The following is a 21,147-nucleotide window of genomic DNA, read 5'->3' on the forward strand; positions in this document are numbered from 1 at the left end:
GCACGCCCAGCTCTGGGAGACCGTGGGGCCTGCTTGGGAGGGTCATGGGGCGGGGGCCAGCCAAGGGCTGCCCTCCCCGCAGGCGACCCCAGACAGACACCCACGCAAACCTGAAAACCCCACGTCCGAGTCAAAGACCAAATCAAGTCCGGGGCCCTTTTCTCCACATGCACGCACAAAGGGGAGGCCCCCCACACCCCCACAGGCAGCTGCCCTACCCCCTGGTCAGTACTGACGGCCTCTGGTACTGGAGCACTGAGCCGAGCCGAGCCCCTGGTCTGCTCCAGGAGGGGCCCTCGCTTGGCAGCTGAGCCCGGCCTGTGGGCATCTGCTCTAAGGCGCCACAACATGTCGTGGCTGCTGTGGATGTCACAGGAGCAGGACGGGCTGCAGCTGGGTCCCGTGGGGCCGGGACTCCCCAGGAGGAAGGCCGAGAGCAGGCATTTGCCAGGGCCCCTCAGCCAGAGTGAGCCCCTCTGCCCACTCTGTGCGGCAGGAGCCCGCAGCTGTGTGTGAGTGGCGTCGGAGGCAGCCGTGCGGCCATGGTCCCGGCAGCTCTGCGGAATTCAGGACTCCTGGCCTCTGGGGCATGGCTGCTCAAGCCCATGTAGGCAGGAGGGCCTTTGGGACCAGGCACTGACACACACACCCAGGACCCAGCTCAGTGGTCATCTGTGCCTGCCCTGAGCCAGGACCTGTCGGTGGCGCAGTCGAGTCACAGAGCCTCCCAGGCCAACCCAGGAGAGGCCAAAGGTGAAGTATGAGCAGCAGCACCGCAGCAGCCAGGCCGCGGGCCACCGGCCCCGGGGCCCTCAAGGACAGGTAAGCAGGGCGACCCGAGGTGTGCGGACGGCCAAAGAACTCCCTGGCCATGGGGGCCATCCTGGTGGAGCCCAAGTCCAGCCCCTTTGACTGCTCCTGACTTGTAATGTTTAAGGCAAGAGAGAAGGTGCTAGAGTCACAGTGGGATAGAACCGGGTCATGCCCACGTCACCTCTGCCACTGCCACTTACTCGTCACCTCCACCACCTCCTCGTCACTTCATCATGTCAACGACACGACACATGCTCCCTCCACACTGTCACCTGTTTGCCTGCACCCGTCTGTCATCTCGACCTCTGCCAGTCTTCCGCCATGGCCGGACAGAGGCTCCAGCAGGGCGAGTCCACACTGGAGAGAGGAGGCGGGCGTGAGAGGCTGAGTGTGCGTGAGCACTGTGAGTGTGCGTGTGGGTGAACGGGTGAGAATGTGAGTGAATGAATGGGTGGGTGGGTGGGCACACAAAGCACAGGGGCCCTGAGGATGCCTGCCTGTTCCGGGGGTCCAGCCCAGGATCCACACTGCCAGGGAGTTCCCAGCCTGGGTGTCAAGGGACAGGATAAGCCAGGCCCTGTCCTGGCTGGGTGACCGGGGAGACTGAGCCCACTTTCTGCCACGGCCTTCATGAATTGACCTAGGTTCACTGGGTCCCCTGGGATGCCCGGGACAGGAAGTATCTCAAGGCAGGGCAAGGTCCTCCCCAGAGCCTAGTGCTGCATGAAAAGCGGCTCCCTCATGCATGACCCTGGGGACACTCCACATAGCGCTGGATCCACAGCAGAGGCTGCCCAGAAAGTTCTGGAAGGTGGCCCTCCCAGGGCCCTCCCAGGCCCACAGGGAGGAGGCAGGCCGGTGCTGGGATCCTGTTTCTAAGGAGCATAAACTGCCTCAGAACTGAGGCAATAAGCCAGTGACAGGACATAAAAATAGTGCTGGTCATCGGTGCCTCAGTTCCGTGGGAAAGAGCCCGTGGGCCAGAGGATTGACCCACAGGGACAGCCACTATCCACACACGCAGAGGCCTCAGGAGACACTGGCTGCACGTGGGCCTCTGGGGAGGACCCGGCTTTGCCATGCCACGTGACCACTGACCACAAGCCTCCCAGGCCCGGGTTCCCCAGCCCGCCAGAGAAAGTTAGTTCTAGAAGCCAGTTGCCTCGTGGGGTCGGGAGAAGTGACCGCCCTGTCTGCTCAGCCTGTCCTGCCGTGGCAGTGCTGTGGAATGTTCTAGCACACGAAGGCACGAAGGGAATTCGGCCATGCCCTGCCAGCCTGCCGAGGGCTGAGGAGCACAGCGGGGGAGAAAGTCTGTCCCGCCCCACCCGAGGGCCCACAGAGAGTCGAGGGAATGCCCGGCAGGGCCTGGCCAGGACAAGCTGCCTGTGCTCTGGACAGGGGGCGGGGAGGCCGCCCCTCCGAGCTGAGGCTCGTCTGGACTCACTGCAGCACAGTCGGGGGGAGCCTGGCCCGCCAGTTTTCCTCTCCCAGGGCTATGGTGCCCCCCGTTCCGGGGCTCCCCAGTGCCGGATCCGGTCTGGTGAGTGTTGATCGGACTTGGACCGAGTCCCGTCTGGATGCCCAAAACCCACGTCAAAGCCCAGAGAAGCCGCAAGGCGTCTGCATCTGTCTGTGGAGACCAGCTCTGCCGCCCCTGTTTGCTAAACAGACCGGGAGCCCGGGCCAAGGCTGGGCCCCACGCCCTCTCGCCAGGGTCGCCCTGACTACACCCTCCTCAGCGTTCCCGGCCCCCCCCCACCTGCCCTGGCCTAGCTGAGGCGTCCACGTCCCTGTCCACCTGGGCTGCCACTGACGCTGCCTGCACGTGCCAGCTGGGCCAACTTGGGTCTGGGCTGTGCGGCCCCATATGGGGAGGCAGGTGGGGATACCCTCTCCAGCCCGAGACACGTCCAGGCCCAGGGTGCTGATGGCTTTGTTCCTGCCCAGTGCTGGGCCCAGTGCTGGACCCTCGTGGACAGCCTGACCTCTCTGCAGGTCAGGTAGGGTTGGGTAGAGGGGGCTCTCCAGGGCCCTGAGCTGCTCACATCAGGTTGTCAGCTCAGTCACCCTTGGGGACCCGGGGAGGGGAGTCACACAGTGGCCAGCGGTGACCCAAACCCATGGGGCAGGTCCTCAACCACGGTGTCTTCATCCTGCTGCTTCAAAGCCACTCCTGAGGCTCTGTCCGCAGGCAGCCTGCTGTCCAGGCGGGGCAGGCTCCCCACAGCCACGCATGGTCTAGAGAACAGCCGCTATAGACATCAGCCCAGACACTCGCCCTGTCCTCAGACACTCACCCCTGCCCTCAGGCACTTGCCCTGCCCGTCAGTCACCTCTGCCCAACTCACCTCTGCCCTTCAGACACTCAACCCTGTCCCTCAGACACTTACCTCTGCCCCTAAGACTCTTGTCCCTGTCCCTCACTTGCCCCTCACACTCAGACACTCTCCCCTGCCCCTTAGATACACCTGCCCCTCAGACTCATCCCGGCCCCTTACTCACCCCTGTCCCTCCTTCACCTCTGTCCTCAGACACCCCTGCCCTCAGACACTCACCCCTGCCCCTCACTCACCTCTGCACCTCAAGACTCTCGTCTCTTCCTCTCAGACACTCACTCCTGCCCCTCAGACAGGTCTCTGCCACCCCTCCCCCACCCTGATGTCAGATTCCTCCTCTTCCCCTTCAACACCTGCAGCCCCCAAGGAGAGTGCCCTCCCTGTGACACAGGTTGCAGTGGGGGTGAGGTGCAGATCTCAGTCCATAAGTCCTTCTGCTGTGTGACTCATGCCTGCCATCCTCACAGGACTCCTCCAAAAAGAGGCCAGGATGATGCTTAGAGACAAAGCCGGCAGGGCTCAAGGTCACGTGCATGGAGGTAAACGGAGGCACAGTGTATGCTGGGTGGACAGGGGTGGATGTTGGTGGAGGTTGGGGGTTGGCAGTGGGGAACAGCCGAGAGGACAGCTAACTTGGACATCCACCAAGAGTGACAGGGGCACCAGCCGGGCCCTTCTCTGTGTAGGCAGTGGCAGATGGTCTCTGGAGCATCCAGTCCCTGTGTGCAGCTGTGGACTGAGGGCCCAGCAGTGGCTCCTTCAGGCTGCCTGACCCTTGGGAGGGGACACCTGTGTGCAAGGTGGCGGCTGGGCGCAGTTAGCGTGTGGATGAGGGTGAGGGGCCTGACATGCTCCCACCGCAGTGCTCCCCCAGAGCCTGAGAGGCTGGCGCTGTTGGATTGTGAAGACTGCGCATAGTCTCTGCGCAGGAAGCCTGGTCTCGGGCTGCTGATCCCCGAGCGTCGCCATGGAGATGAATTTTCTGTCATAAATAAAAGTATTCTGGGGTCAGGAGAGCTTGAACATAAGTAGGGCAGATTTGAGGGGAAATGTCAGAATTCCGGGATGCGTGAGGAGCTCTGGGCTGGGTTTTGGGAGCCGGAGCTGGGGGTGGGTGTGTCTGTCTCCACGCCCCTGCACCTCAGTCTGAGCACAGGACAGTGCTGTGTCCCGGGAGGCGTGGAGGCTGCTCTGGGCGTGTGCTCCGCCCAACCTCTGCTCTGCAGCCACAGGCTATCAAAAGGAGGGCGAGACAGGACAGTAGGGTGAGAGTGGGCAGGGCTCAGGTGGGCCATACAGGGCAGCAGCAGCACAGTCCACGCACAGGCAGTGGAAACCAGGCTTCCACATGACAGAGCAGAAGTAATGGGGATGGGGGTGGGGCAGACAGACACGGGGGTTGGGGGGACAGACAGACACAAGGAATAGGGGGACAGACATAGGGAGTGGGGGGAGACACAGACACTGGGCATTGGGGGGTTCCTATGACACCAAACAAACATCATTGCCTAAAACCCCAGGCTCGGGGCTGGAGTGATAGCACAGCGGGGAGGGCGTTTGCCTTGCATGCGGCCGACCCAGGTTCGATACCGGCATCCCATAAAGTCCCTGAGCACCGCCAGGAGTCACCCCTGTGCATCGCCAGGTGTGACCCCCCCCCAAAAAAAAAGCAAAAAATAAAAAAATAAAACTTCAGGCTCGCTCTCCTCCACCAAGTGCTGCAGACCTCCTCCATGTGCACAAAAGCAGAAGCCACCTGACAAGCTAGGGGCAGGCCCAGGACTTGTGAGGGGCCAGTGTGACAATGAGCTGCCGCCACTGGATCATTCCCACAAAAAAGGCAGGAAAAGCTCTGAGCACCCCCTTCCCCACCACAGCCCCCCAGGGACCCTTCCCCACCAGCCCCTGAGGAACCCTTCCCCACCACAGCCCCCGAAGGGCCCTTCCCCACCACAGCCCCCCAGGGGCCCTTCCCCACCACAGCCCCCCAGGGACCCTTCCCCACCACAGCCCCCCAGGGACCCTTCCCCACCACAGTCCTCGAGGAGCCCTTCCCCAACGCTCTGACAGACCCTTCACTACCACAGACATTCTCAACACACAGAGAAGAGGCAGCCTGCCTGGAAAAAGGCCTGAAATGGGTCATGGGCCCCCCAGATCAGCAGCAAGAGGAGGAGCAGGCGCCCGAGCCAGCCTCTGCCAGGACCTCTGGGCCCTAGAACAGGGACGAATGCTCAGGTGACAGGAGTAGCAAAGGAACAAGGTAACGGCCCCCACTGAAAACAGGGGTCACCCCAAGAATCCTGCACACACATACACACGTGCATGCACATGCACACTACATGGGTGTGCATGCATATGACAGCACACAATATACACATGCATGAGCACATACATGCCTACACACAGGACAACACACAGAGATGCACACACAACACACAGGTACACACTATACACTCATCAGTGTACACACGTGCCACCAGCCAGGCCGCCCAGATCCAAGCCCCAGGACCTGTCCAGGAGGAGGTGGGGGCGCAGTCGTGTCTGTCCTGTGCACAGGGCAGGGGGTACCACACTGGGCAGGCCCAGGGGGACAGCTGTGCAGAGCCAGGGGCCAGGAAAGGCCACAGGAAGCGAGCTGTGGGCAGAGGAGCCTACTCGGGTCTGTCTGCCGTGAGCCTGGCAGCAGCAGGTGACTGCCCAGGGCTGTGGGCTGGCAGGGCCACAGCTGGTGTGCCAGGACTGTCTGGCTGGCAGCGGTCGCCATTTTCTTCTGTAGAAGCGCAGACTTCGAGTCCATGCCTGTGTCTCAAACGGCTGAGCAGGGAAGTCACCACGTGCCTGCATGCCAGCATTTCCTTGAAGGGGGCAGTCTCAGAGCAAGCCACCAGCCTGTACTCCCATTGGCCACAAGCACCCAGGCCACCCCAGAGAGGCAGCACAGGAACTGACACACGACTAACCTGGCTTCCATCCCCGGCACTACGGTCCCCCGAACTCTGCCCTGAGCACCACAGGGCTGTGAAAAGGCTTTAAAAAGGATCCCAGCCAACTGAAGCGACCACCTGGGGCCCTCGCCTCTCTGAGCCACGGCGGGGACCTGCCACCAGCACTGCCAGGACACTACCCCCAAACTCATAGGGAGGCCGCCCTAGGTCACAGGGGAGTTACGTGAAAGTTCAAGGTCAGGTGTCAAGTTCAATGAAATCATGTCCCTTTTGGGGGACGGGCGAGGTTTGGCCACCCCAGCGGTGCTCAAGCCCGACTCCTGGAGGGTTCAGGGGACCATAAGGGGTGCCACGGATCAAACCCAGATGAGTTACATGCAAGGCAAGTGCCCCACCCGCTGTGCTATCTCTCTGGCCCCTCAATGTGCTTTTAAATGTAAACTTTATCTCACAAAAATCCAGGGCGCAGACTTATTTCCCAATTTTCACTCCAGCCCTGAGCAGCCCCCACCCTTGATTGTGCAGAACTGCCCATTGGGCCCAGTGCGCACTGAAGAGGCCACAAGCCAGCCTGCATGCAAGCCACTTCCAGGCCCAGCACAGGGCCGAGCCTGTGGCTTTGACTCTCCTCCGGGCCATGGGCACCAACCTGAAGCGCCAAGACAGCCTGGAGTCTCTGGGAGCCCCGGGTCCCGGACACGCCTCGTCCCCAGCCAGAAAGACGCCCTCGGGGTAGATTCACCAGGCAGGCGGCACTGCCCACGGAGAGACAGATACAGACACGGACGACTCCACGTCCAGCATTTATTCACGTGCAGCACACTGCCCCGCCCAGCTCGCCACTGGGTCAGACATGCGTGCCGCAGACGCTTCCACAACACGCTTTCTCAGACCACAAACACCAGGAAACAGCCTCCGCACACGGACACGAAAGGGTCCCGGGCCCAGGAGCCTTGAGGTGGAAGACGATGAGGCGCAAGCTGCACGGACTCATGAATTGATAAGAAACTCTTCCTCATCTGCACGGCAGCTGCCCCAGCAGGTGGCCTTCACTGGCCCACTCCTGGGAGCCATCCCCCAGGACCCCAGGGACGGCCTGCAGGTCCGTTGGGTAGGGCAGGCCTGCAGTGACCCCAAGTGCTGGGAGCCATGGCCATGAGAACTGAAGCAGCAGCAATGGACACAAAGCCCACACTCCTCCCACGGTGGGCAGGAAAAAACAAAAAGAAACATTTCAGGGTCTCAGGTATATAAAACTGGTAATATTAGATAAAAATACAAATTCACCTTTACAAAACAAAACAACACACACACAATTCCATGGAGTACATGTAACGTAGAACATGTTACCAAAAGATAAAGAATTTAGTTCTGTCCAAACGTGGCGGTAGCAGGGAGTGCCCGCAGGCGGCAGGTGGGCTCTCGGATGGCAGGGCCGAGGGTGAGACAGAGAGGCGGAAACATTCGGGAAGTGGTGCATAGCTGGGTATGCCACGTTTATTTGAATACATCTCATTCATCTGTGTCCTGCTAGGAAAGATGCATCCCGCTGCCCCACGGCGGCCTCGTGTTATTGGTGTGAATGTCATCCGAGAGAGAATTTTGTAAAAAAAGAAAAAAGAAAAAAGCTAGGCAGAGTAAAAAGGAAAGCTTAATAATCACTTTATGGTGTAAAAAAAAATCCACTTAAGGCTCTCAGGAAGGGCTCTGTGTACACGGCGCAGCTCGACCTGGTCTGGCGGGCCCTGGGCGCCGTCCATCCATCCATCCATCCATCCGTCCGTCTGTCTGTCCATCTGTGTCGTCCATCTGAGAAGCAGCCCCGCGTCCTTGGCAAAAGCACCTCTGGCTGCCCTAGATGCATGTCCAGTTCGCAGAGCTGCCGCCGCCTCCGCCCCTCCGCCGGCCGTGCCTCGCCGCAGCCACCGAGCTGTTCTGTGACTCAGTTTTGTTTGCGCTCACTCGTGCTTTTGACAAGGAAGCCTCTCACTGTTCCACCGGGCACCACAATGCCCACTCTGACGTCCCACCAACAAATGGGCACTGTTCTTTGTTCCCCAGGGGACGTGCTGGGACAGTTTTCACAGGAGAACAAAGCGCGCCGTGCAGTGAGCACCGTCCACTGGAGGTTCAGGAATGTAACACGCCGTGTACATCCGTGTCCCAGGAAAGGGCTGCTGGGCCATCCTCACCTCACATCTGTGGGGAGAGACTGTGTGAGGCGGGGCCAGGGGACACGCACAACTCGGGACACGCAGCTCCCATTGAGCCACGCCATGCATCGCCTCCGTGATGAGACTCCAGGTCTCATGGGCCATGAGCGCGGCCCCAGGGCTCTCCCTGTGCCCCTGCCCCCAGGCAGGTCCCCGGCCCAGGGCCCAGTCGTCCTCCACGGGCTGGAGCTGGGCGCCCCTCCTGTGGGGCTTGTCCTCAGCCCACGCTCCACCCTGTAGACAGCAGAGCCATGTGGGGTGGCTGTGGGACCCCCTCAGTCCCACAGACTAAGTGCGGAGCTCTGGCTGCAATGTGCCCATAAGCCAGGCCCAGGCAGGCCTGAAACTGTTTTCCTGGTGAAACTGTTTCCTGGAAGTGGCCCAGGACCCACTTCCTTGTAGGCAGTAGCAGGCCCCTCTAAAAGCCTTCACATCCCATGCAGCAGAGGGAAGGCCAGTGAGATCAGATCAAGTAGCTACAGGGACATCCCCCAGGGAGTACTTTGACCCTTCTTTCGACATGACTTTCTCTCGGCACAGAGCACAGATGTGATGGCTGGACTTTCACAGCCACCCTGGGCCAAGAGGTAATGCTGAAGATGGAGACCACCAGACCTGGATAGGAGGGTGTCCCTGATACCTCAAAACACTTTTTCTGGGACATTACTAAAACCTAACGCAAGTCCCAGGATACTAGGCAAAATCCTAAAGATTTGGCACCATTTTCAGACAGCACTCTGCTATCCCCACCTTATCTGTTGGGCAACCTGTGCAAGGGGGTTCCAGCTACAGCTCCATAAACCCATACCACTTCCATCCCATAGGGGGTGAAATCAATCAGAGGTCAAAGCAAGCAGGGGAATCCAGGAGTCAGGAGACCCTTCTCACGAGCAGGCCAATCAGGATCTACCTGCACCAGGTACGGAGTGATTGACGAGTAATCAGCCAGCGCCCTCCCAGGTATGGAGTGATTGACGGGTGATCAGCCAGTGCCCGCCCAGCCAGGAAATGATTAGTGACAGCCAGTCACTGCCCGCCCCGTCCTACCTGGGAGGCGCCTTAGGACGGCTTTAACCTTTTTCTTTTCCGCTTTTTACCTGACTCCCTACGCCTTCCTGTTAACAGAAGGGCGGCGAGGGTGAGCAGCAGGACCTTCTCAGAAAAGAGCTCAGCCCAGGCCAGGCCAGCCTGTCCCCTCCTGCCTGCAGGCAGCTGGGCATGAAGGGCTGGGCACAGGGGTGTGCCATGGGGGACTGGGCACCAGGGAGTGGGCACTGGGGGCGGGCACAAGGAACTAGACACCAGGGACTGGGCAGGCGGGCTGGCACAGGCTAGTTGGCAGGGCATGAGGGACTGGACACGGGGGCTGGGCATGGGTGCTGGGCTGGGCTGCGCTGGGCACTGGGATCTGGCATGGCGGCCCGGGCTGGACACTGGCACGGGAGGTACCTTGCCCTGTCGCCCCCCAAGTCCAGGGTGCGGGCGCTCACCTGCCTCTTCCTCCCGGTAGTCGGCACTGGCGCTGCTGCAGCTGCACTCCAGGTGCTCCTCCAGCCGCACCTGCACCTCCCGAAGCTTCGGCCGCTTGCGGATGTACTCCACTTTGGCCACCTGCAGGGCCAGAACCACCCTGAGCACCCTGGGACAGACACAAGCGCGCACGCCCCTCACCACCCTGTGAGGGGGACAGAGGGCAGCAGGGACCTGCAGAGGGCACAGGGACCCACACGCACTGGGGTTCCCGCCACGACTCACATCCAGACCAGCCCAGGATCCCGGTCACACGGCAGGACCACAGGGTGCCCCTCCCCGAGATGGCCAGGCCCACGGCCCGCGCCCCCAGCCAGGAGCAGGAGCAGAGCATGAGGTGCCTGCACCCCCCGGGAGACAGGCCAGGACAGACCCCAGGGCTTGCGGGCAGGCGGTCAAACCAACAGCCCCAGTGCCCACACCAGGCCCTAACACCAGGACACTGGCCCTGGGCACCCCTGGCCCCCTGCACACGGATGCATCTATGCAGACAGAGATACGGTTGTATATACAACTACAAATACACACATGACACATACACACATGACACACACGGACACAGGAGAGACAGACATGCAAATACACCTACATATAATTACACGACAAAGGCACACAGACACACCTACGCAGCCAAAACACACACCTATACACACACACTGAGACACGGACACAGAAACACCGATATCCAAACACGCATACATACACACAGGTGTGAATTTGTGTACCACACACACGTGCACACACAGCTCACACACGCACACATGTGCCCACACTCTGATCTGCAGACACCCGAGGTGGGAGACACGGCTCTCCCAGCCCTGTAGGCATGGCTGAGGTCTCCCCGTGGGAACAGGCCCGGAGGCCTGTTACCGCCATCAGCTCCTCGAAGCCACCGGCCCACATGGGTCCAAAGACACACCCACGGGGCTGTGTGCAAGGTCACAAGCAGGGACGCCAGGCCTGACCCCGGCACTGCAGTCCTTCCCCACCCAATGCAGCAGAAACCCAGATGAGCGCAGAGCCCAGGCAGCCCCCAAGCAAAATGTAAGGGAAGCCCCACCCCACCCTTACCCAGAGGAGCCTCTCGGCCTTGACTCCAAGTGGACAGTCCCCGTCCACGGACCCAGACCCAGAACAGCCCTTAGACACAGCCCGCCCCTATTGGTCACAGGAAGGGAGGATGCCAGGCCTGACCCCTCCTGAGAGCCCTGCAGGACAGCAGTGGGCGCTGGGGCCCAAGTGGGGCGGCGAGCTGAGGGCGGTTAATGTTTAACCAGAGCTGTGAGGTGAGGCGGCGCCAGTGCCTGAAGCGGCAGCCTTCGGGCTACAATCCGGGGCAGCCTCGGCTGGCAGCGGAGACGCATCCCAGGCAGCGGGTGGGGGCATCTGCCTGCTCTGCGCTGAGAGCCCAGGTCACAACCGGCCCTCGGGTCTGGGGGACACTGGCCACCTCTCCCTGCCCCGGGCCCTGCAGGGCGGCTGTCCTCTGGGCACGGGCTGGATGGCACAGCCTCCTTGGTCAACAAGCACTCCACCCAGTTCCTGCAGGATGCCAGCTGGGGCTAGACTCGGTCAGCGGGGCAGCCAAGACGGAGGCCCGGGGAGAGGACTCAGCTGAGGGGGAGAGGGTGGCCCTGCGTGGGCCTGACAGCCACTTCCCTTCAGACATCCACATTCCAGTTTCCCACACTTTCTGGAGGACATGAGGAGCAGTGACGGCCCGTGAGGCCACACCCGCTGTCTGGCCGGGAGGTGCCAGCTCTGCCCAAGGGGCCTCCCGCCTGGCCAGCCAAGCCCAGAAATGGAGGGGCTGGAGCAATAGCAACACGGGGAGGGCATTTGCTTGCATGCGGCCGACCCGGGTTCGATTCCCAGCATCCCATATGGTTCCCCGAGCACTGCCAGGAGTAATCCCTGAGTGCAGAGCCAGGAGTAGCCCCTCGCCAGGTGTGACCCAAAAAGAAAAAAAAAAAGGCCAGGAATGGAGACGTCTGTGCCCTAGGCCCCACATATCACCTGGAGCCCCAGACACATGCTGGACCACACACAGCGCTGACCTCTCCCAGCCCAGCGGGGCAGGCCCTAGTGGGACTGTAAGCAGGGCCCAGATCTCCAGCTAGCTGCCCAGGGACCTGCCAGGGCTTGCCCACAGTACTGTCCACTGTGCTGACGGAAGGACAGGGACCGAAGCCCCTCTGAGCCCAAGCTGAGGGGACAGGGAGGGGGGCCAGAGGCGCTGGACAGCATCAGGTTACGACTGCCCTGGCCCCACAGGTCAGACACTGGGGACAGACTGGACACAACCTGACAGACCACAGGGGTCGGTCGTGTCCACACGGACACCAGCCTAAGCCCTAACACAGGGATACCGTGGCCAGACCAGCCCCTGTTCAAGCCCCTCCTGGCCCCGGCCCTGCTCTGACAGGGGGATCTGGGTATCACTGGGCAGCAGCCATGAGGGCCCTCCTGTCCCCACCAACCTTTTCTCCCTGGCAGAACGTCAATATCTAGACCCTGGTGAGGGGCTGCAGAACATGGGGTCTAGGGGCCAGTACAGTGGACCCCCGCCTGCGAGATCCCAAGGTCAGAGGAGGGGACACAGGACAGACCCCTGTGCTAGGGCCCGAACGTGGCACCATCCCACTAGAGGCCCTACGGGGAGCTCAGCCCAGATTCGTGGGGTCCACGAGACCCTGACAGAGGATGGAACAAGCAGTAGCTGGGGGGCATCGAAACAGAGGTGAGCAGGGCCGGGGCAAGGATCCCTCCCGAGGCAGCTGACACAGGACGCCTCACGTCCCCAGGGAGTGTCTGTCTGGGCCAGCGGCGAGTGGCATGGAATTTGCTTACTCAGAGAGGAGCGGGCAGTTCTGGGTCTAAAGTGCCGTCTCTGGTGAAGTGGCTGCCGGCGCCGAGTACCAGCAGATGGCTGTGTACGAAGGCACCCCGCCCAGGAGGGGCCGCCCGGCTCACGGGACCCCAGGGCTCCAGGCTCAGCCACGCTGCAGAGGACCGAGAGCCCCCCAGCTGCCCCCAGGAGCTGATGGAAGGTGGGGGAGGGGCAAGAGCTTCCCATGCACCCACACCTGCTGAGATACAGGTGGGTCCCAGACCCACACCCCACTCCTTCAGGGAAGGGGGCCCGGGGCCTCCCAGCTGAGGCTCCAGGCCGGGCAGCCAGGGCCTGGTCCCAGGTCCCCCCAGGGCTCCCTCCGGAGCACAGAACAAGACCTGGGGGACTAGGCACAGGGCCGTGGGGCCGTGGGGGTGACGGGCCACTCACCTTGACGCTGCGCTGCTGTATGCGTGACGGCTGACAGCGGACACTGCTGGCGTTACAGCAGCCCGTGCAGCGCCTCACCTCCACGCACGGCGGCCAGATCAGGAAGTTGGCAGACGTGGGGTCGACCTGGCTCCGAGGTATCTCGTAAATAACTGTCCTGGTCTTGCAGACAGCAGGGACAGCCTCCTCTGCAGAGGACAGCCAGTGAGTGCAGGTTCAGACCCCACCCCACCTCCATATCACGCTGTCCCGACTCCCAGGGCGAGCAGCAAGAGGCCCGGGTGACCCCACAGGTGCAGCCTCTAGGAGACCGAGTGGCCTGGAACTGGACTGCCAGGAAAACCTCCTGCTCCCAGGATGTCAGGACACGGGGTGGCAGGACAAGAGGCAAGCAGGGCTGGAGGGAGGTGTGGGCTGGACCCCAGAGTTAAGGCTGCCACGAGGGGCCTGGAGTTCAGGGCTGTTCTGGGGGAGATGCGGGTGCATGGTGCACCAGCTGAGAGAAGCAGCAGGGATGCCCCTTCTCAGCAAGTCCTGAGGGGCTCCACGGCAGGGGGCACGGTCCCCCCTCCCACATCCCATACCAGTGCCAAAGCCCTGCAGACGGTCCCAGATACAGCAGGGGAGCCCCTGCCCCGCCTCCAGGGGCAGACACAGGGATTGCAGAAGGACCGAGGGGTCAGTGCCCACACTAGCCCGGCAGACATGGGACACAGCAGGAACAGCTGCTCCCAATCCAGCCTCTCGCCAGGCGCATGGGCCCCGCATGACAGATTGGAAACTCGCACCACGCTTCCCAGGAAGGCCTCAGAGAACAGGCCCCAACAAGACGAGCGTTGAGGAATTTATGACGCTGCGGCTCCTGGAAAGGCCTCAGCCTGCAGCGGGGCACGGGGCGGCCCTGCCAGACAGCCCAGCAAGGGGCCAGGCCCCAGCAGGCTGCCCTTTGTCTCAGAGTCGGGAGTAGGGGCGTAAGGGTTCCTGAGGCTCCCGCTCCGACCTGCCGCAGATCTCACCGATGCTTCTCTTCCTCCGGACAGGCACTGGCCGCTTCTCAGGGGTGTCCTGGGCCACATGGCCCCGCGGAATGCTCACATGGGCCTCCAGACCATCCTCGGCCCCTGTGGCAAGAAGGAAGACATGGCAGCCAGTGGCCCACCCTCCCACACCAGAATCAGAGCTGAGGCTCAGTCGCCCCCAGGCAGAGGGGTCAGGAGACCCCCACACTCACACAGGGCTCCAGGTGCGCTGAAGAGGAAAGACAATTGCCAAGAACCCACTCGCTCTGCAAGCCCATGCGAAGCCCCCGAACAAGTGGCTCAGCCTCACCTCCCACACCTGTGAAGAGGCTGCAGAAGGCCCCCTACCCCCACCCCACCCAGAACCCAGTCCAGAGGGTCAAGAGGAGCCCTCCCATGGGGACACCCCAGGCCCTCTCACAGGAGCCCCCAGACTCCACAAGGATGCCCCAATACTCCTCACACACACAAAAAAAAACCCAAGAACCCTTCAGAGGACCCTCCCTCAGAGGATCCCCGCTCCAGGACCCTGCCTTAAAAGACCCCCTTCACAGGACCTCCTCAGAACCCCTCACAAAAGCCCCCTGATGACCTCTCAGACCTTCCCTTAGAGGATCTCCCCTCATAGGACCCCCCAAGAGGATCCCCCTCAGAGATGGCCCCCAGGACCCCTCACAGGCTCCCCCTCAGAGATCTCCCTCACTGGCTCTCCCTCAGAGATCTCCTTCACAGGCTCTCCCTCAGAGATACCCCTCACAGTCCCTCCCCCTCAGAGATCTCCCTCACAGGCTCCCCCTCACAGATCTCCCTCACAGGCTCCCCCTCAGAGATCCCCCTCACAGGCTCCCCCTCAGAGGCTCAGAGATCTCCCTCACAGGCTCCCCCTCAGAGAACCTGGCAAGACTGGACAGGAGCTGTTGCCCTCATTGACCCTGAACTGACACTGCATGTGCTGGGCTAGGCCTGGAGCCCACGCACGGAGGCTTGTGTGGGGTGCGGAGACACATGGAGAAAGCGCCTGTACCCCACCAGCCACATCCTTCTCCTTCCCTACCACCCAACACAGGCCTGTCTTGAGGGTGTGGGGGGGCACTGGTGCCACCCAAGGGCATGGTTTCACCCGATGGGAAGGTCATATGTGGTCCCACCCTGGTCCTACCCAGGTGGCCCTGTCCCACTCCCGCGTGGCCTTCACTGCCTACAGGCTTGGCAGCACCAAGGGCCACTGCGTGGGCCGTGTCCCGCTCCCAGGGCGCCATGTCCCTTTCCTCTGAGACCCAGAATAAGCTCGGAACAGAAGTGCTCTTGCAGCAGGAGTTTCCCAGGGCCGGCTGCTCTGGGAGTGTTCTCACAGAAAAGTGACGATCCTGAATCACACCCCGTGCTGCCAGCCTTCTGTCTGGATTCGCTGAGGGGGCCCCAGTGCAGAGGAGGTGTGTGGGGCCTGGCACCGCCTTCCCACTTGGGGCCACGGGCCCCACTGTGTGGCAGCACACACCCATCCACATGTCCACGCACTGAGAGGCCTCCCAGAACAGCAGTGGCCAGTGGCACGCAGGAGCCTCTTGGGCACCCTTTGCCCGCTTGTGGCACCTGCTCCCCTTAGCAGGCAGGGGCTCTGCCACTCTGCTCCCTGCCAGCCAGCTGCACATGAGGACAAAGCCCCGAGCCCATGCCCATCGGTCACGGGCCAGCAGGACCAGCTCCACGCCACTGTCAACCCAAACAGCAACCCCCGAGCCCGTGGCCCTGTCCAGGATAAGCGGGGCCTTCAGGCAGGGGTGTGAAGCCACCGTTCCCAGGTAGTGGCCCCCACAGCCTCGGGGTCCCATATGCAGGGATCCCACATCCATGCGTCCACAGAGGCCAGAGACATGGCGGGCGCCAGAGGTGTGGGCTCAATCCCCAGTGCCACTGTGCCGCTAGCAGCCAGGATGACTCCCAGCATACAGCCGAGGACAGCCTCTGAGCAGGGGCAGGCGTGACCCCAACCTAAACCTAGAAGGGCTCCCCTCTGACTCCAGAGTGTAGAGGGGTCAGCGGGGCTGGGGGGGGATTGTCTCTCCAGAGCTCAGAGAGTAGAAACCCCAATCTTCTGCCCACATACTTCACTGGGGGGAGCAGGACTTGGGAAAAGACCCTGATTCAGGCTGAGGAAGGAGCTGGACTCTTCGTACCCAGCCCCCAGTCAGCTGAGCCAGGAAGACCTGAAGGTCCCAAACTCAGACAGGGAGCTGGGTGGGCCCCGCAGGAGGGACTGGGGACAGACTTTCCCTGAAGCCCGCAGGCCACCAATGCCTCAGCACCACCTCAGTGCAACTCACTGGGTGGGGGAGGGGCTCAGGGGAGGAGTAAGAATGGGCCTGCAGGAAGTGGGCCAGAAGGGAGGTAGGAGAGGGCCTCCCCCTTGCACCTTCAGGGACCACCAGCACCAGGCAAGGGCTTCTAACCAGGCACAGCCAAATCCTTTCCCCAGGGCTACTCGCCAGGGAACAGATCCAAGCCACACACAGACACAAACACAGACACACACACACACACACACACACACAGTCTCATACAAAGTCACACCCTACTCTCAAACTCACACCTCCAGTCTCACACACAACCACACAGTTACACCCCAGTCTCACACACATACACACAGAGCCACACCCCAGTCTCACACACTCACAATCACACCTCAGTACCACAGTCACACAGTCACATACAGTCACACCCAGTCTCACACATAGTCACACCCAGTCACAAAGTCACATCCCCAAAGTCTCAAAATCACACCCCTGTCTCACACACAGTGACACAAAGTACTCCCCCAAAGTCTCACACACAGTCACACTCCCCCCACAAGCACAATCACACAGAATTCCATTTGCACGTGCGCCCACACACACACTCACACACACACACACAGCCTGACATTAATCTTCAGTGAAATTCTACCCCCCTTCCAGATAAGCATCAGCTGAAGGATTTCCTGGGTCAGAGCCGTGGACAGAAACCGCGGGCCTTTCTAGAAACGGCTTTGGCACGATGTGAGAATAGCTCAGACCTCCCCACCACCATAATTAGGTACAAATTTCCAAATGACTGGAGCATGTGACTTCCCTTACTTCCCCACCCCTGCGCTTCTGCAGCGGGAGAATCTCTTCCCAACAGACACCTCTGCACTGACCTCACAGCCAGGGCGTGCGGTTCGGGGGCTCAGGGTCTCCTCAGGCGGCAGGGACAAGCGAGGAGGCCGACCTCCCGGGGGTCCCCACCCCCATCATCCGGAAAAACGCCCCAAGGTACCAAAAAGGGCTCTCTCCGACGCCCGCGGGAGGCCGCCGCTGCCCACCCCCACGGACTGCCCGGCCGACCACCGACGGGCGCTCGGACGCCGGCCTTGACCCTGGGCGCAGGAGCCCATAAACTCTGCTCCCCCGAGGGCGGGCCCCGGGCAACTACCCAAGCCTCGCAGGGACCGCGCGGCCCGGCCGCCCGCGGGCGCCCGCACACCTGGCCCGGCCAGGCGCTGGGCCCTGAACGCGCCCGCCTGAACTTTCGGTGACACACGCCGCCTTTTCCTTAAATGCAACAACAATCCCGGGACGAGAGAGAGAAAGTGGTGATTGGGAGAGAAACTCCTGACTCATCCGCCTGCGCTTTTATGGCCCGGGAGTGGATTCTGACCTTTCGGGGCGCTCCTCGGGGCGCCGGCCACCCCGCGGACGCGCCCGCGCTCGGGAAGGGGCGCGATTTACCTACGGAGTCTACGTCCAGGAGCCGCTGCAGGTCCCGGATGCTGTGGATCTGACTCTGCGCCAGCCGCTGGATCAGCTCGCGGGGGATCTCGGCCTCCTGCGGGCAGAGCGGCGGTCAGCGCCAGTGGTCGGAGAGGGCAGGGGGCCCGGACCCAGCCGCGCCGGCGCCCCCGCCCCGCCCCCGGCGTCGGGACGGGCCTGGGGGCCCCCCGGGGTCTCGGTCTGACAGAGACGTCCACCTCCAGAGAGATCAGGATGAAATGCGTCACGGGCCGACGAGGACGGTCACGCAGCCCTGACACTCTAATTCCGCCCGGGCTTGAATTTCACAGCATGCATCCCCGGGCCCGCGGGGGGCGCAGGGTCTCCGCGGCCCGAGCCCGCCCCACCCCGCCGGCCCCGGGCCCGGGCTCACGCGCCGCGGCTGGGCAGGACGGGGTTAACCCTCCCCCACCAGCGGCGCCGAATCCTGGCCCGGACCACCCCCCGCCCGCACCTCCCCCGCTCCTCCCCGATTCCCAAAGGGAGCGCGGGGTCGCCGGGGGGTCCCGGGCACCAAGTTCCCACGACGGGGGCCGCGCCCGCACACAACTCCCAGGCCGGGGCTAGGGACGGGGGAGGCCCGCGGCGGGAGGGCATCCGGCGGGCGCGCCCGGTGGCCACCTGTAAGCGGCTCGCGCCGGGGCCCCGGGGCCGGGCGGCCGCGCCCCGCCTGCCGCCGCCCTCGCTGTTTGCCGCAGCCCCGCGCGCCCCGCCGCGCGCACACACACCCCCTTCCCCGGGCTCCCCGCGCCCCGGGGCCGCCCTGCCCGCCGCGCCCCGTCTCCCCTCCCGACTCGAGCCCGCGCCCCCGAACTTTCTCCCCGCTCGCGCGCCCCGCGGCGCCCCGTCCCTCCACGGTGGCGACGCAACACGCTGGAAACTCACCAGGCACTTAGGCATGGCAGAAAATAGAACTGGGTCGGAACATTTGCTACAGACGCAAACCACCGCCCGCCGCAAGCTAAAGGCGCCCGCGGAGTGCCCGGGCCGGCGTGCGCCGGGCGAGCCCCGCGGGGCCGGCACGGGGGTGCACCCACCTCGGCCAGGGCATGGGCGAGGTATCCGCAGCCGAGGAGCAGCAGGCAAGCCCACGTCCTCATCGCGTCCCAGGGCGCTGGCGGCTCGGCGGGGAGGCGAGGCCGCGGGGCGGGCGCTGCAGCCGGGCTCCTGTGGCGGCGAAAGGCAGGAGCATGCCTCAGGGCGCGCGGGGGGCGCGGGGCGCGAGCGCGGGGAGCGGCCGCGCCGGCCGGCGGGAGGAGGAGCGGGGAGAGCGCGCCCGCCCGCCCGCCGCGCCGGGAGCTCCGGGGCCGCCGGGTAGGGGGTGGGGACGGAAGGGGCGGAGGGCGGGGGCTGGGCCTCTCCCTTGGTGCGTCCCCGGTGCCGGCCGCCGCCGCGCGCGCTCCCCGGCGCTGGCTCCGGGAGCGACCCGGCCGGTCATTCCGCATATTTGCGGGCGTCGGCCCCGAGAGGGACACCGGAGCGGGGCCGTCGCCGCCGCCGCCGCGCCGCCGCGCCGCCCATCACCTGTCCGGACGCCCGGCCGCGCTCTCCCCGCGGGCAGCGCCGGCCCCGCGCGCCCGCCGCCGCCCGCGCTCGCCTCCGGCCTCCTCCGGCCGCCGCCGCCCGGTAGGACACGGCGCGGCCCAGCACGGCGCGGCCCGGCGGCCTGCGTGCGCCCCTCCGCGACGCGCCCCGGGCTCGGGCTCGGGCTCCGGCGCCGCGCTCCGCCCTCCGGCGGCCGAAGCCGGGCAGCGCCGCCTGGCAGGGGCCGCGCGCGCCGCCCGCACGGGCCCGAGGACGGCGCAGGGCCGCGCCGGCGCCGGGAGAGGAGGCGGCGCGCCGGCGGCGGCGGCGGCGGCGGCGGCGCGGGCAGGCCCGGCTCGCCGAGTTGTGCGGGCTCGGCGGGGCGCGCGTGTGGGGCCGGCCCGCGGTGCAGAGGGGGTTATAGCGGCGCCGCCGGCGCCCCTCCCCCGCCCCCTCCCCCGCGCCGCCCCCGGATTCCGGGCCCCGGACCCGCACCTCGGAAGCGCGCGGGGGCCGGCCGCCGCCACCGCGGGCACACACACGCGCTCCCGCGAGCACTCGGGTCCATCCACGGCCCGCGCGGGACCCCGCGCGCGGTCCCCGGGGTCGCCCGCGCACCCCTCCCTCGGGCTTGCCCACCCTCCAGTGCCAGCTGCAATCCTGCGGCACCGGACGGGGTGGGGGAGGCGGCCGCCGCAGTAGCGCCGCCGTCGCCGGCTCGCCCGCCTCTCCCGGGCCCCAGCGGTGGCAGAGGGCAGCGCCCAGAGCGGCTACGCCAAAAAGGGCAAAAGAGAGCCGGCCCCCGCCCCCGCCCCGGCCGCCTTCCACGTTTGGAGCCGGGGCCCGGCCTCCCCCGCGCCATAAAAGGAGGGGGAGTGCGTCTCGGGCCGAGGGGCGCGTCTGGGGCACTCACCTGGCGGCCGCCACGCGCCCCCGCCCTGAATCCGATGCCTGGGGCGCCTGAAAGAGGAGTCCCCACCCACATTCCGAGGTGCCGGAGTGCGCCCAGGCCCGGCCCGGGGGCTGCAGCGCGCCGCGGCCCCGCCTGCAGGCCCGAGCGGCGGCGGGAGCCGGGAACTCCAGGGGGTGGGCGCGCGGGGAACCCCCAGCGCCTCCGCCGGCCGGGACGGCGCCCTCGGTGGTCCCGGCCCCCGCCCCCGTCACTCCCGCGTGCGCGCTCAGAGGCCCGGCGCGCCGTGGACCCCGAAGCGGACAGCAGAGGCGCTAGAAGCTGAGCGATCCCCCGGGAGGTGGATGGTGGGCGGCCGCCGGGAGTGTGGCCCGCCCCCTCCTGCGGCTCGGCCCGCGCCCCCGCCGCACAAAGGCAGTAAAGGCGCTGCCCGCGGGCGGTCTTTCATCCTCCGCGAGCCGGGCCCCGGCATTTCAAAGCCCGTCCCGAGGCTCCCGGCGCCCCCCCCCCCGACCCGCCCCGGCTCTGGGGGTGGCGGGGGCCCGGAGCAGGGGGTACACCTGCACCCCCACGCGGCCACCCTGCCGTCCAGCGCGCTCAGGGCGCGGCCGAACGGCGGGACACGCACGTGCAGAACCACGTGGGAGGTCGCCCTCGTGCGTCCTGGGAAAGGGAGCACGCCGGACTGACGGTTCTCGAAGGCTCCGGCCGAACGTGGGTCCGGCTGCCCGTGCCCGAGGGAGCTGCGCCTCCGGGAGCGGAGAGCGCCCAGAGGCGTCC

The 21,147-nt window shown here is 64.5% G+C and overlaps 1 protein-coding gene across 5 annotated transcripts; it reads right to left on the reverse strand.

Moving 5' to 3' along the window:
- Positions 1-7,342: 7,342 nt before the first annotated feature.
- On the reverse strand, positions 7,343-20,866 carry PDGFA (platelet derived growth factor subunit A). 5 transcript variants are annotated; one of them, XM_055135891.1, is made up of 7 exons: positions 20,371-20,866; positions 18,971-19,100; positions 17,896-17,988; positions 14,143-14,247; positions 13,127-13,314; positions 9,804-9,924; positions 7,343-8,299 (listed from the first exon to the last, which is right to left on the reverse strand). In XM_055135891.1, the coding sequence occupies exons 1-7, from the start codon at positions 20,440-20,442 to the stop codon at positions 8,289-8,291; spliced, it is 720 nt and encodes a 239-aa protein (XP_054991866.1). In that variant the 5' UTR covers positions 20,443-20,866; the 3' UTR covers positions 7,343-8,288. The 5 variants fall into 5 exon arrangements, with proteins under 5 accessions (XP_054991866.1, XP_054991869.1, XP_054991868.1 ...); XM_055135894.1 differs by having other exon boundaries at positions 17,892-17,988; positions 20,371-20,851; XM_055135893.1 differs by lacking the exon at positions 20,371-20,866 and adding an exon at positions 19,953-20,085 and having other exon boundaries at positions 17,892-17,988.
- Positions 20,867-21,147: the final 281 nt, after the last annotated feature.

The sequence above is a fragment of the Sorex araneus genome, chromosome 4, assembly GCF_027595985.1.
Source record: "Sorex araneus isolate mSorAra2 chromosome 4, mSorAra2.pri, whole genome shotgun sequence".
Lineage (NCBI taxonomy): Eukaryota > Metazoa > Chordata > Mammalia > Eulipotyphla > Soricidae > Sorex > Sorex araneus.